Source organism: Lotus japonicus, chromosome 4 (assembly GCF_012489685.1).
Source record: "Lotus japonicus ecotype B-129 chromosome 4, LjGifu_v1.2".
NCBI classification, from domain to species: domain Eukaryota; kingdom Viridiplantae; phylum Streptophyta; class Magnoliopsida; order Fabales; family Fabaceae; genus Lotus; species Lotus japonicus.
Window position 1 is genome coordinate 75,978,779 of NC_080044.1, and position 16,127 is coordinate 75,994,905.

Sequence of the window (16,127 nt, forward strand, 5' to 3'; positions counted from 1 at the left end):
GCTAATGCTCAGGAAGCAGAATGTGTGAAAAACGTTTTGCGGACCTATGAGCGAGCATCGGGCCAGGTGGTGAACTTAGATAAATCAATGCTTTCAGTTAGCCGCAATGTGCCAGAGAACTGTTTTCATGAGCTTACACAGCTGTTGGGAGTAAAGGCAGTGGAAAGTTTTGATAAATATCTAGGTTTACCAACGATTATTGGTAAGTCCAAAACACGGATTTTTAATTTTGTTAAGGAAAGAGTTTGGAAAAAGTTAAAAGGTTGGAAGGAGAAATCATTTTCCAGAGCTGGAAGAGAAATACTTATTAAATCTATTGCACAGGATATTCCTTCTTATGTTATGTCCTGCTTTATTTTGCCTGATGGTATTTGTGCAGATATTGACAGAATGATTGCTCGATTCTTTTGGGGAGGTGATGTAACTAGGCGAGGTCTACATTGGACGAGATGGGCTAATCTTTGCAAAAATAAATGTGATGGAGGTCTTGGCTTTAGAGACTTTAGAGCTTTCAATGAGGCCTTGGTGGCTAAGAATTGGTGGAGAATTTATATGTTCCCTGAGTCTCTTCTGGGGAGAGTTTTTAAGGCGGTCTATTTCCCCTCTTCTTCGATCTTAGGGGCGAAAAAAGGGTATAGACCAAGCAAGCTTGGTCTAGTATTTTGAAGGCAGGTGGTAAGATTGAGGGGGGTTTGAGGTGGCGGGTGGGAGATGGATCTCATATCAGTTTGCTTAATGATAAGTGGCTTCCAGATGGTTCTTCTCTAGTGTACAGGCATGAGGCTATTGCAGAACTGCGATTGGAGAAGGTGTCAGATTTGTTGGTTAATGGGCGTTGGAACTTGGAGCTTCTAGAGGAGGTTTTTAGTCCTCCCACTGTTCAGAAAATTGTGGCCATTCCACTCTCTAATCAAGGTAGTACTGATGCTCTCTATTGGTATGATACCTCTGATGGTGTTTATGTGTGCAAATCAGGTTATAAATACCTCAGGGATATGGTTCTCCGTGAAGAGGCATCGTCCTCTTCCGTGCCCCTCTTACATGCTTCTCTTTGGCGGAAGTTTTGGGCTAGCCCAGCTCTTCCTCGGTGTAAAGAGTTGGCTTGGAGAGCGGTTCAAGGATTCATTCCGGTAAGAGGTGCCCTTGCACAGCGAGGTATGCTTCTAGACCCTTGTTGCATTTTTTGTGAAGCAGAGGTGGAGACTTGTGAGCAGGTTTTTCTCAAATGCCCAGCTGTGGAGAGGGTTTGGTTTGCCTCTGAATTGGCAATTAGAATGGAGATTTTCACTTCCATGGTTGATTTTATGGTGGCGGTTTTGCATGAAGATGAACCTGAGTTCACAGCTGCTGTTCAAACTCTCTTATATGCAACATGGGAAGCTCGGAACTCAATGGTTTTCAGAGGGCGACGCTTGGACGTGGGGGAGGTGCTTCGTAGATGCTCTACTCTTCATCCTTGGGACGTCGCGGAGCCCATTCACCGTTCAGAGGAGGGTACTCGCGCAGCGTCATGGAAGAGGCCTGAAGTGGGGTTGATCAAGGTTAATGTGGATGCATCCATCAAGGATGGGGTGTGTGGTTATGGTATGGTGGCTCGAGATTTAAATGGAGAGGTTTTAGGAGCTGCTGCTTTTTACCCAGTTAATGTTATTTCCCCCTTGCTTGGAGAAGCCTCCAGTCTCCGTTGGGCAATGCAATTGGCTGTGGAGTTTGGATTTCGATCGGTGTGCTTTGAGACGGATTGTCTTCAGCTCTTTACTTGGTGGAAGAAGGGGACATCTGGTTTATCTTATTTAGATGCTATTGTTCGTGATTGTCGTACTTTAATTCCTGCTTTTAGTTTTTTTGATTTGCTTTTTGTAAGACGCACTGGCAATTATGTTGCAGACTTTTTGGCGAGGAATGCTTATGATTTCCCCAACTCTGTTTGGGTGGAGGAGGTTCCTCATGCTGCTGATCACTTGGTGATCAATGATGTAATGGCGTCATCGCCTGCTTTGAGTTAATTTAATTGAAGCCAATTTCAAAAAAAAAAAAAAAATGTATGTGTAAGTGTTTCTTATTAAAAAAAAAAGGATTATTAGTCTCTAATGTTGTTACGGATAATCTGCCAAAGATTGGTGTTCGGGGCTCTACAAAAGAGTAGTTATGTCCTTCCTTTCTTCGGGTTTGTTAGAGTTGATTACTAATGATACCTTAAGGATCTCTTCCTTAAAACCTTAGGTTGTGTTTGGATGGGGGAATATCTGAGTGGAATGTAATTTTAGAGGGTATTTCAAATCCCTTCAATTAAAATACCTTGTTTGGATATCTAATGTGGAGAATTCTCAAATTACTAGTAATTAAATGAGGTATTTTACTCAATAGGATTTAGGGTAATTGAAATCACTTCAAAATAGGAGGAATTTCAAATTCTTCATCTCTCCCTTAACCCTATCTAAATTCAGTAAAAAAAATTAATCTCGGCTAAAAACCCTAAAATCGGCCATAAACTCGAAAGTCAACCAAAAATTCAAAAATCGGCCGAAAACAGAAAGATGGTCCAAAACCCTAAAAATCGATCCGACTCTCAAAAATCGGCTGAAAACTCGAAAGTCAGCACAAAACCCTAAAAATTTGCCGATAACCCTAAGAATCGGCCAAAAACGTGAAAGTCGGCATCAAACTCAAAAATCGACCCAAAACCCTAAACTCGGCTGAAAACTCAAAAATCGGCCGAAAACTCAAAATTCAGCCGAAAACTCTAAAATCGGCCCAAAACCCTAAAAATCAGCAAAAAACTCAAAAATCAGCACAAAACCCTAAAAATCGGCCTGACACACAAAAATTGACCGAAAACCCAAAATCGGCCCATAACCCTAAAAATTGGCCAATAACCCTAAGAATCGGCCGAAAACGTGAAAGTTTGGCCGAAACTCAAAAATCGGCCCAAAACCCTAAAAATCTGCCGAAAACTCAAAAATCGGAACAAAACCCTAAATATCGGCCGAAAACCTGAAAGTTGGCCCAAACCCTAAAAATGGGCTCGATTCTCAAAAATCGGCCGAAAACTCGAAATTCGGCACAAAACCCTAAAAATCGGCCGAAAACCCGAAAGGTCGGGTTTTAGGTTTTTCGGTCAATTTTTGAGTGTCGGGCTGATTTTTAGGGTTTTGTGCCAATTTTTGAGTTTTCGGACGATTTTTTAGAGTCGGGCAATTTTTAGGGTTTTCGGTCGATTTTTGAGTTTCCAGCTGATTTTTGGGTTTTGGGGATTTTTGAGTTTCGGGCCGAATTTCACGTTTTCGGCCGATTCTTAGGGTTATCGGCCAATTTTTAGGATTATGGGCCGATTTTGGGTTTTCGGTCAATTTTTTAGGGTCGGGGCGATTTTTAGGGTTTTGTGCCGAATTTTGAGTTTTCGGCCGATTTTTTCGAGTCGGGCCGATTTTTAGGGTTTTCGGACGGCTTTTGAGTTTTCGGCCGTTATTTGAGAGTCAGGTCGATTTTTAGGGTTATGGGTCGATTTTTGAGTTTCGAGTCGACTTTCACGTTTTCGGCCTATTTTTAGGGATTTCTTGCCGTTTTAGGGTTTTGGGCCGCTTTTTAGGGTTTTGTGTCGACTTTTGAGTTTTCGGCTGATTATTGAGAGTCGGGCCGATTTTTAGGGTTTTCGACTGATTTTTAGGTTTTCGGCCGACTTTCGGTTTTTCAGCCACTTTTTAGGCTTTTATGTCGACCTTTAAGGTTTCGGTCTATTTTTGAGAGTCAGACTAATTTTTAGGGTTTTCGGCCGATTATATTAAGATAAAAACAATTAAATGAAGGAAATTCATTTATATTACCCAAACAAAGAATTTTACAATTGAGAGAATTTCAACATTTTATCGAAACAATAAAATTTGAAATTCAAGGGAATTCAATTGAATCATTTGAATTCCCTAGCATTTAAAATCCCTTGAATTTCTACAATCCCTCATCCAAACACAACCTTAGTCTTTTCCTGTTTTTAGCTTCTGCACACCAAAAAAAAAAAATAACACGAGTAAAAAGTAATGAGATATTAACAGTCTCATACTCACTTCCTCTCTTATCCCATCTTATGTTTCTTTCCATTTCTCTAAAATGAGTTTGAATTTTGTCTTCAAACCTGCATCTGCATGGATAATAAATTATTAAATTATATGAGACAAACACCATTTTATGGGTAAAACCCTATAAAATTATTGAGATAATACAAAAAATTTAAATTAAATTAATTCAGAAGTAAGTAAGTAGTATGTCTGTTGAATACAAAGAGTTTTAAATTTTAATTCATTAACACTTTATTTTTTCTCTCATCCTAATATCATTCACATTTTTATTTCACCTCTTTCTTATTTTTCCTATCATATCACCAATTATAGTTGTGTTTGAAATTACATCTAAATAAACATAATAAACATACTATTAACAGTAAAACTCAATGTGAGTGTATTTGAGGCCAAACTTTTTCAGAATACAAATAAAAAAATGTCTCTTTTCTTAAGAGTGTTTCCCTATCATCGGTAAAATGTTGTAAGAAATCTAATTTTTAAAATGAGAAATATTATATCTCTTCCTTCTACACCAGTAATGTTATATCCTTGCTCATTCTACATGGGAGAAATTATTACATGAAAAGCTAATAATTTGATATTTTAGAAGTGTAAAAACTATATAATTCTCTTTCCATTTCTTTAGTACTGTATGTAGGAAGATGAAACAGAAGATATAACATTAACAAATATATGCCAGGCCCCATGTATAGATTCAGGCTCTCCACATCCTCACCTAAATCTCTTCCTGACAATGCAACTTATGCATTATTGTGTTATTCTCATCCTACTGATTTAGGGATGGCAATGGGTCGGGTAGGGTGCGGGTTTTGCCAAACCCAAACCCAAACCCGAAATCAAAAACCCACACCCGCACCCGCACCCGAACCCGAAATGGGTGGTGAACTTAAACCCACACCCGAACCCATTGGGTTTCGGGTTCACCCGACCCGTACCCACACCCGCACACAACCTCAAACAAACAGTTGAACTCGGAAACCCGACCTGAAAAAGACTGTGAAGAGAGCTATATTATGTAATGTAACATTGTAATTGCCATGTTACTGTTAAATTAATATGCAAGATGCTGCATATATTGTACTGCACAAGCAGAATACTTAGGTTTCACTTATACAGATCCGGGTTCGGGTAGGGTTCGGGTGCGGGTTTGGCCAAACCCAAACCCGAACCCGAAAGTGATCGGGTAAAACCCGAACCCGAACCCGAACCCATTTAACTCGGGTTTTCACCCAAGAAATCGGGTCGGGTCGGGTCGGGTGCCCATGGGTTCGGGCTTCTCTGCCATCCCTATACTGATTGTACTTCAAACCTATGCACAGACAAATCATTCCCTTTCCAACTACATCTTTATATTCCATGCATCCAACTGATTGTGACTGTAAAACCCTCACATGAAATCAAATAGCTCCATGCATGTAACATTTCAATGCACCTCATGTTCTCATTCCTCAATCACTCCCAAACCTCTCTTCCTCCCACCACTCACCACTATGATGCACCACCTTACAATGACAGGTAAAGGAGATTTGTCCTCTCAGAAAGTTAATCAGAAATAATTGCATCTTTCTAACTAAACATTTCACCTAATTAACAAATCATAATTCTCTCCCACACTCTACCATAAAAGGCAACCCTTCTCCCTCTTCCATCACAGCAACTCCAAGCAAAAACAGAGTATCTCAAAACAGAGTGTCCAAAACAAAGTATCCAAACCATCTCAGAAAGTACAGAAAAATGAAGATGCAAATTGAACAATCTCTCATTTCCACCATTTCAATTCTTCTCCTAGCACTTTCCTTCTACCCCGTCACCATTTCAGCTCAACTTTCACCAATTCAACCCCCAACCACATCTTCATCTCCTCCAGCACCACCCTTACCACAACCCTCTCCACCAACTCCAGCAACCGCTTCTCCACCGGTTACAGCAACAGCCCCAGCTCCGGGATTCAACACCGTCCCACTAGTTCCCGTAACCCCCAGCGGTGCTCCCACACCCGCCGCCGCCGCAATCCCAAAAGGCCCCACCATAGACATCCTCCAAATCCTGAGAAAAGCCAAGAGATTCTCTGTTCTGCTTCGCCTCTTGAAGACAACACAGCTCATCAACCAGCTGAACTCGCAGCTCGTGACCTCAGGCTCAGGTGGGTTAACCCTGTTCGCACCAGAGGACAGTGCATTCTCCAAACTGAAACCTGGGTTCCTCAACTCCCTCAGTGACAGACAGAAAGTTGAACTCTTACAGTTCCACACGCTCGCTTCCTTCATCGCCATCTCCAACTTCGACACGCTCACAAACCCTGTTCAGACCCAAGCCGGTGATGACGCGAGGCTTCAGCTCAACGTGACCAGCATCGGCGGCAGCAGTGTCAGCATGGCCACCGGCGCCGTCAACGCCTCCATTACCGGCACTGTCTACGCCGACAACAAGCTCGCCGTGTATCAGGTGGACAAGGTTCTCCTCCCTCTTGACCTTGTGCTTCCCGCCAAGGCTCCGGCGTTGGCGCCGGAGCTAGCTAAGAAAGGCTTGCCTAAGGCCGGGAAAGCAAATTCGACGACGGCGGCAGATGATAGTAGTGCCGCCGGGGATGATGGTGGTGCTGATGGAAAGGATTTACCTGCGGAAGTTTCTGCAGGTGGCAGTGTGAGGTTCTTTATTTGGGTGAATGTTGTTGTTGTTGTTGGAGTGGGTTTGCTTGGTGGAGTCATGGTATGAGGTGGAAGTGAATTTGGATTGAGGGATCCCATGATTTTTTTGATGTGCTTTCTTTTGCTGGTTTTCTGAGTGATTTTGTGTAATGTTTTGAGCTTCTAGTATGTGTGAATAGTGTAGGGGGGAAAAACATGCATGCTGCATTCTGGGTTTCTTTTACTATTGTCATTGTTTTTCATTTTGATTTGGTAACTTATTGTATATGTTCATCCCATTGCGCAATTAAACGGTTGAGATTATTGAAAATTGATTTGCAGTAGAAAAACAAGAAAATTAGAATGAAAATAAATACGATAAAATAGTAATAGCTTGAGGTATGTCACATAATAATGTACATCACATGACACGGTACTTAAGAGTTTAATTATTCGAGATACGATACATTCTTAGGATATAACCTATTGGTTAGAATGCAAAACAAAAAATAAGATTCAATTTTCGAATATCAAGCTCAATAATTAAAATTAATACGAACAAAATATTTTTCACACGTTTATCTACTAGTGCCTAACATTGTAGGTATATTAGCACAATGGACACATGTCATCTACTTGCATACCGCGTTGCACTAGGTTTGCACGGATAAGTAAATCATCTTGGCAAGCTTAGCAAATAATTTTTTTTACGAGTGAAAGATTAAATTGGTTTCTAAAAGTTTTAAATGAATAAGTAAAACATCTTGGCAAGCTCATCAAGTAAAGCATCTTAGGAAATGCCCTCCTTTTCTTTTATAGGTAAATGTTAGTTGTTAGAAATGTTAGTAAATTAGTCTCTCCTCCGGGTTCGAACTCGGGCCCCTTCACCCTTCAACTCACCCAACCCTTATGCCCTCATGATTGACATTTTATGTGACGATAATGACTAACCTGATTGACATTTTACATAATTAAAAACCGTGTGATGTATTTAAGAATGAACTTGTCAACGCTCAACACTTTCCGATATGAATTTCACTATTCACTCAATTCTTACACTTGGGAGAGGCTTAAAGCTCCAAATTTTATGTCATCACACACTACACCAAAGAAGTGCTCGGAAGGTAACTAAGATCATCCTCCATCAAACAACTGTATCCAGATCACAGTATCAGCACCATCCTCTTGTAAAACCCCCCACAAAAGACAATCTTCCTGTCAACGGATCAAGAATGGAACTTGCTTGGAAGGATTTTTCTTTGTTTCCACCGGGCTAAACACAACAAAAACTAGTTCTCTATTCCATTATATTGCTTAGCGCCATAGACAATAAGTTCAGCAAACATGGTACAAAATCAAAGACCATAGGATGAATAATAAAAAGTGATGTGTTGAATAATATAATTAAAAAATTAGCAAAATCAGAATACACGTATGAATAAATCATGGCTATATACGCCACTTTGACATCTTCACTATGCTACAAATCAAGACAAAACTTAATTATATTAAAAAAGCAAATAAATGGTTATAGTCAAAACACTGAATACATATGGTAATACTAGTAAGACCATTGATTGAATACTAACAAGAACTAATGGTTAAATATAAGATGGTTATAATATGGAAATTAAAATGTAAAAGGAATAACCATACATATAAAGGGTTGTCTAAATCACTTTAGATTACTTTAGATAAAATCGTCCTAGCTTAAGTGACCGAATATATTATTTTAACATGTATATCAGAACAATCTAACTTATTATGTTAAAATATTATTTGGCACCAAAACTATAGTGATTATACTCAATATATACTTTGTGTGGTTTAAGCAATTAATTTAAAATATAAATTAAATTTATAACAAATAATTATCTCCCATCCTACACAATAAAAGGCCACACAATCTCCCACTCCATTCACAAAAACTCCAAGCAAAAACAGAGTATCTCAAAACAGAGTGTTTCAAAACAGAGTGCTCAAAACCATCTCAACAAGTAACAAAAAAAAGAGAGGATGCAAATGCAGCAATCCCTCATTTCCACAACTTCAATTCTCCTCTTAGTTCTAGCACTTGCCTTCTACCCCATCACCCCATCAGCTCAACTCTCACCAATTCAACCCCCCATATCATCAACCCCAACACCACCCTTCCCATCTCCGGCTGCCACTTCTCCTTCGGCACTCACCAAGAAGACCTTGCCTAAGGATTTGAAAGTGAGCTTGAAGCCGGGGGAGGGTGGTGAGGGCGGCGGTGGCGGCGGCGGTGGCGGAGGAGTTCTTATTTCTGCAGCTGGTACTGTGAGGCTCTTCATGTGGGTGAATGTTGTTGTTGTTGTTGGAGTAGCTTTGTTTGGTGGAGCCATTGTATGATGTGGAGTGAATGTGGATTCAGGGATCCCATGAACTTTTTACTGTTTTTTTGTTGTCAAAGTGCTTATTCTGGTTTTGTGAGTGATTTAATCATATTTTGGGCTTCTAGTCTTTTTTTTGGTCCAATTGGGCTTCTAGTCTGTGTGAATAGTGTAGGGTGTAAAAAATAACATGTCTACTGCCGGTTGGGTTTCTTTTACTGCTGTAATTGTTCTTCTTTTTGTTTTAGCAACTTATTGTTTGTGTTTCTGTCCTAGAAGCCAACTTGTAATTTTGCTTGTCAATTTAATAATGCACATTGGAATGATATGCAGATCTATCTAATATGGTCCAGAATCCCCATCTCGCACAATGATGAATTTAAGTCATCAAACCTAAAGGACAAAAAATGATTTTCTAGTTGTCATAGATTATTCATTGTTTATTACCAATTCTACCTCACAAGTTGTTAATAAGCTTTGTCCTCCAAATTAACAGTCCCTCCCAAAACTCATTGTCTAGTTGGTCATATAAAAGTGTGAGTTGAGAAAACATGAAGTGCTTAGAGGCTGGTTAGTGGTTAATAATTAACCTAATTAAAAATATAGAAAACCTAATTGGTCATAAGAATTCCTTAAATGACTGGTGAACCTTTCTCATGATGTTAACCATCCTAAAGAGTAAAGACCAAAGTGAATATTGTTGTCAGAGGCAGTTGGAAATGAATTACACACGAAACCAAATTGTATGTGCATAATTCATGTACTGAATAAAATGAAAATTTAGGTGGTGATTATAAGGCATTGGTTGCTGAGTGTCTCAGCTCTATAATAAAGTGGTTAAATAGAAAGAGAAGACTTTGCGGAAAAGAAAAATTTTAACCACTCTAAAAATCGATAGATCCTTTTTAGCGTCAGCAGAAGATGAATTTCAGCTATGTTAAATAACTTATATGTTGTAATGCCCCTTTCAAAGCAGTTTCAAATGCATAACATTTATTACAATAATATGGAAATGAAGAAAAGATTCTCTTCTAATCCAAGGTAATGAGAAATGCCTTGATCACGTCAGAGTGAAAAAGAAGAATGTGATTCTGTCAAATGATTTATTGTGATTTGGTGAAAAGGAATTAGTTTTCAAGAAGATTATGGGCCCAAAATGCTATTCTGTACTTTGATGTCATGTCATCAGTCAAAATAGGCCATGAAATAATCAATTTGATGACCTCTTTTGTTGACAAAATTACAGCACAAGACCAACTTACAGATTCTTAACTAACCGAATATTTATCTTTCTTCATAAACCTTGCTTATGAAGGCTTCCCTGTTTGTTTATAAACTGGAGGGATGATAAAATCAAAAAACCATGCGATTGGATCGGATTGTTTTTTCCTTCAAACCGAACCAATCCAATTCGCGAACAATAAGTTTTTCTCTTTGACAATAGTTGGTTTAAAAGGCCTCAAACCGTTTTAACTTTTAACACGATATTATTAGGAAATGAAATTGCACGTCCCTCAATTGTTGCCTACATTTTGCATATTTGCAGGGCCAATGTGACCAGGTGCACACACCAACTGCCAAACCCATTTCCTCGCGCAGTTCCTATGCATATGCAAAAAACATGTGTAATGGCAACTATACTAGCCAGTGACAATGAATCCTAGACTGAGAGGGGAAAAGTTGAGCAAGTTAAGGAAACAGCAAAGAAAAAAAACCAGGAAAAGCAAAAGATGAGACAAGGATTTTGCTGCCACGAAAGCAGAACAAAAATCATTCCAGTCCATCATAAAATCCAAAAAGAAACTGTTTGATCCTCTATTCCTGCCCCTTTTACATGCCCCTCTTCATGAATCACTATGATTCTATGAAGACTAAATTAACATTCAAAGGATCTGCATTTGGCTAACCCTCCCTTAACAACAACCTTGAGCTCAAGACCCATTCTAAGAAATAGCTTGTAGCGGTTTATGAAAATGACATGTAATGGGCTATAGTTCTAGTTATTTATGTTTCAATAAAGTTATGGACAACAACCTTCAAAATAAACCTCACTTAACAATATAACATATAATATAATATAATTTGATGTTTTTCTAGGGTTTTAAATTGGGGTTCGCAACTACAATTGCGGCCGCAACGTAACCAATTTTAGAGTCTCTGCATTAAAATCACGACCGCAATTGCAGTCGCATCACTCTACATTTGTTCGCAGTTCTCCAACACTGCAGTGCAATCCCAATTTAAAACCCTCTCTCACGGACAAAACTTAATTTCTAATTAACAATTTGCCAAAATTTGTAACTTCTTACATTTTCTATGTGGGCCAAACTATGAGGTCCCCCCTCCTTGGGTCTAATCTTTATTTGAGTGCAAACCAAAAAGCAAGAAAAGTGGCTAAAGTGGTCACAGGATTAGTGGCGGGTTCTCTTTTGAAAACAGAGCAAAACAACAAACAGAGTATGAAACCCACGTTCCTCCTATTTATCAACATAACCGTCCCATTAAGTGCTAGAAATCTTCCACAACTCACACCATCATTATGTACCTCTTCAGTTCTGGTCTCTTCTATGAGGGTTTATAAATCACCAAATCAAGAGAGAATCATCTTTACAACAACAAAAAGATGAAGTGGGGTGGAAGAAGAAAACCTTCTTCAGGTTCTTCTTCTTCTTCTTCTAAGCCTTCTTTCACCTCTCCTTTTTCTTGGCTCTCCAAGTTCAAGCAGATGAGAATCAACAACAACTCTGAGCCAAAACAAGAAAAACAACTGAAGCATCAGAATACAAAGCAGAATTCCCCATCTGATAATTCATCCCAATATCAATATGCTAGTGGGAGTGGAGCCAGGTTTTATGGAGAGGATGGTGATGATTTCTGGAGACTTTCATTCTATGTAGAGGGCAATAATGATCATAAGGAGAGTACTGAAGATGTTATCAAGCCAGAAAAGTACAATTTGGATGCTGAAAGACATGGAAGAAGAGAAGGGACAAGGCAGAAGAAGGAAATTGGGGTGAAAGAAGAAAGGGAATCACTAAATGAAGCAAAGTGTGCAAAGGAGCTTGAATGCTTGAGGAGGAGATATGAGAGGAAAGCACATAGAGTTTTGCAAGAGCATCTCTTGAAATCAGAAAGAGCAGAATTACAAGAAGTTGAATTTGCACCAAGAAGTAAGTACTTGGAAAAGGATGAGATTCAATTTGAATCACCAAAAACAATTAGGACACCAAGAATGCACATGCTTTTCTCTTCTAGTGCATCTAGCACCCAAAACTCTGAGAAGAAAATGAGCTCACAGAGGCAGAATTTGAAACAAGGTGAGGATGTCAAAGCAAAAGTCAGCAAACCAAGGAAATCAATTCATGTGAGCAGAGAAATCCAGGGGAGGAAACCAAAGCCCACTTCCTCCAAGGTGAGAGTGCATTCTCCAAGGATGAGTTCCAAGGTTGAAACATGCAAAATAAAGGCTTTGGAAGAAAAGAAAGCAAAGCTGAAGATGAAGAAAGAAGAGGAAATTGTGGAGGAAAAAGTAGAATTAGATAGCTTTGCTGTGGTGAAATCTTCCCTTGACCCACAACAAGATTTCATGGATTCAATGATTGAGATGATCACAGAGAAACAGATTAGCAAGCCAGAAGAAATGGAAGAGCTTCTAGCATGTTACCTGACTTTGAATTCTAATGAGTGGCATGATCTCATCATTGAAGCGTTCAGGCAGGTATGGTTATATCTGAGCCAAGCTGGTTTGAGTGTTAAATCAGACAAGCAATGTTGTTGTTGTCATGATTGAGAACTTCAGTTTAGCTTGTAGTTTGTAGGAAAACTTCAACATAATTGTAAGTAATTGCTCTTGTTCTAGTTATGCTTTAATTTTGCCTGAATTTTCAGTATTCTCTTCACATATTCTGTAAAAATTTCAAGACAAGTTGCATCAAGATATCAACAAATTTCATGTTTTGGAAAAACTAGTAGTAAGAGTTCTCTATGCATGCAAATCTGCATAAAGCTACATTGTTTACACTCAAATCATGGTTATTTTGTTAAAGTTAGGAATTAGGATGCTCCTAGGCTTTTAGAAATTTCTTTATTCTTCATGATTATTTTTAAGATAGGCTACAGGAAAAAGTCTGAAGCACTTCTAGAGGTGGAATCTATTGAGGAAACAAGGAATCTGAAATTCCAAATGATATGAATTCCCCAAAATAAAGAATGCACATAAAAAAACATGAATAAAGACAATGTCTATGCATATCAGTATAGAGTTAGACAAAGTTGCTCTTACTGGTAGAAGAACTGTGTTTGGTCAATTTGGAGATAAAGGAATGAAAGGGAAAGAGGATTCTTCATGAATAATTATTGAATCCTCATGTTTTGAAAGACACCTATACATCAAAATGTCTGCTATATGGATGGTGTCTGATATTCTTTTTTGATGTGCACCTAGAGTGTTTTCGAGACAATAGTTAGAGATTAATCCCTTTCAAGGCATAAAGGTCATTGAAGTGTGATTTGCCTCCCCAATATTTATTTTTTCCATACATAGGGCCAAGGTTTGAACAAACTCACACCACGTTTAAAGAACCTAACTATCTGCAAAGGATGCTAGGGTGCGGTTGATGGTTTAATGAAATAAGGAATAATTACACTTTTTTGTCCCCTTAGTTTGGAGCGCTTTTAGTCCCCTTAATTATTTTTTTGAGTTGATTTAATCCCTCATTTTTTATTGTTGCAAATCTAGTCCCTCTATCATTATTTATCATTCTATCCAAAATAAAAAAATTCTCCCTTACTAAGAAAAACACTTCACATGAATCAATTTTGACATTCTAGACGTTATTCTCATCAAAACTCACAATTTCATTGAAAAAATGTAAAAACCCCAATTTCGACTTCTCTAAACCCTTACCTCATATCCTAAAAAAATCCTTCGGAATTGATCAAAGTCTAAGCAAATTTTCTACTTTTAAACTTTTGAAATTGTATCATATATAAAATTCATCTTAAATCCTAAAAAGAAAATGAAAACTTAATATATGCATATGAAAATTGAGAAAGATCAAATTTGCTTAATTTTAAAAATAGATAAACTTGATTAGCTCAAAAAACCTAGGAGAATCAAAATCTACCTAATGCAAACTATGGAATCAAAATGGAATTAAACTATTAAATTACTATGCACACAAAGCTAATAAGCTAAATATGCAAAGTTCAAGATGGGTCACATTTACAAAATGGACTTAAAATTTGTATTTCAAACTTTTTATGCTTGAGTAAAAACATATATAGACCCTTTGGCCTATCATTATGCGGATGAGTCTATTCTTCCTTCCACTCTTTCCTTGTGATCCAAATTGCCTAAATTATTCAACTTAAATAACTCACTGACTCAGCTCACTGTTCATAAAGTTAGAGCTCTTGTAGCATTTTGTTACTGTCACCTAAGAAAAATGTTAAATAAAAGTTTCTTTCAAATTCACAATCTTTCATAGGTAACAGCCATAAGGTAGGAGGCATTAGATAGGTGAGGGCCATGAAATGATGCCACCAATTGAGTGAAAAATAAATTCTGTGAGTTTGTAAGATGTATTTATTTATTACAAAGATATTATTTATGATCATCTATACAGTAGGAATAAATTAATAAAGCAACCTACTATATAAATGCAATGTATGGGTATCAACATCAATCTACATTTTAACACCCAAAGAAAAACATCAATCTACAATATGGAAAAATTAGGAGACTGAAGCCTGAAGGGTACTCCAATACATAATTTGATAACTATACCAATAACCTTTGTCTTATTCTCTAGTGGAAGAAAGACCCATCACCTAATTAGGTAAATATTGATAGGTTACAAGTTCCATTTAACCAAACCAACTTATTAGTCAACTTGGTTGTTACTTGGGAAAACTATCAAAAACAAAAAGCATAAGAATAAGCAATAAAGTTACCTTACCTTACCTTACCTTCTAGGGGCTCATAAATAGGTCATTCCACTTTAATCATGCTGTCACTGGGCTTTATATCAGCAAATTAATATTTCCATTTACTATTTTGACACCAATCATTCTGTAGACACATGTTCATATTAATAACAGACCTAGCTAGATGTAGAATTCACTAATTTTTGAAGCAACCAATTAATAAAGCATTGAAGCTTTCTCTATTGCATTTTTTCATGAATTGTAGGTACCTTGCTTACCAAAACATGTGTACGTTAATACATATTTAATTTATCGTCAAATATAATCGATTAAAATTTTAATTCATCTACTTAGATGGGTGGTTGATTTGAAATGACGGTTCTCCCAAAAAAGAACGCCATAATCTCTCTCACAAGATTTTCGTCAAACTTCATTACTTCTCTATCTTCTTTTCATTATCACTCTTGATCAAGTGGTTCCTTACCCAATATCCTTAAGCACTGGTTAGACTTTTATACATGTATTGTGTACTTTTTAGAAAATTTTACTAAAGTAGTGCAATTTTTTTTAATTACATAACTAGTATAAATCGTCACTTAGAGTGGCGATATTTTTTTCAAAATCGCCACCGCAAGTGGTGACATTCCTTTTGTTTTACTTTCCTTGTTAGTGACGGAAACGAATCCGTCACAAAATGGTAGAATATAATATAAAATGACTTAGTGGCGCAATGTGGAGAGAGAATTTCCGTCACAAACTATATACCATTTGTTGCGATGGAAACATTCCTGACAAAAGTCTGTCTCCAAATTATTTTCTATTATTCACTAGAATTTTGTGACGGCAAAACTTCGTGACGGAAAACTTCTTACAATATGTTCCGTCACTAGTTCCTTTTATATTATATACTATGATTTTGTGACGGTTTTTTCCGTCATTAAAAAAGAAAGTAGAAAGTAATTTAAAAAAATGCACAACTTTAATAATTTTTTTCTAAAAAGTACACTATGCATAAGTTAACATTTGACTAAATTAAAATTCAAAAATAAAAAATCATCGTCACCCCCTTTAATCATGGAAAATTTAGAACAGCTGAGTGTCCCTAGCTATTAGGCTATTATGTTATCGTTGAACAGTTGAGT

The 16,127-nt window shown here is 37.6% G+C and overlaps 2 protein-coding genes across 2 annotated transcripts; both read left to right on the forward strand.

Moving 5' to 3' along the window:
- Positions 1-5,716: 5,716 nt before the first annotated feature.
- LOC130715119 (fasciclin-like arabinogalactan protein 11) lies at positions 5,717-7,034 on the forward strand. The gene has a single exon (XM_057565164.1). It carries the CDS (start codon positions 5,811-5,813, stop codon positions 6,789-6,791), a length of 981 nt encoding a protein of 326 aa, XP_057421147.1. The 5' UTR covers positions 5,717-5,810; the 3' UTR covers positions 6,792-7,034.
- Positions 7,035-11,467: 4,433 nt separating this feature from the next.
- Positions 11,468-13,010, forward strand: LOC130713820 (transcription repressor OFP5-like). Its single transcript, XM_057563630.1, has one exon. The coding sequence runs from the start codon at positions 11,681-11,683 to the stop codon at positions 12,845-12,847; it is 1,167 nt and encodes a 388-aa protein (XP_057419613.1). The 5' UTR covers positions 11,468-11,680; the 3' UTR covers positions 12,848-13,010.
- The last annotated feature ends 3,117 nt before the right edge of the window (positions 13,011-16,127 follow it).

What these genes read in the sequence shown, in the direction of transcription:
- LOC130715119 (XM_057565164.1), top strand. Translation starts at nt 5,811, where the DNA reads ATGAAGATGCAAATTGAACAATCTCTCATTTCCACCATTTCAATTCTT.
- LOC130713820 (XM_057563630.1), top strand. Translation starts at nt 11,681, where the DNA reads ATGAAGTGGGGTGGAAGAAGAAAACCTTCTTCAGGTTCTTCTTCTTCT.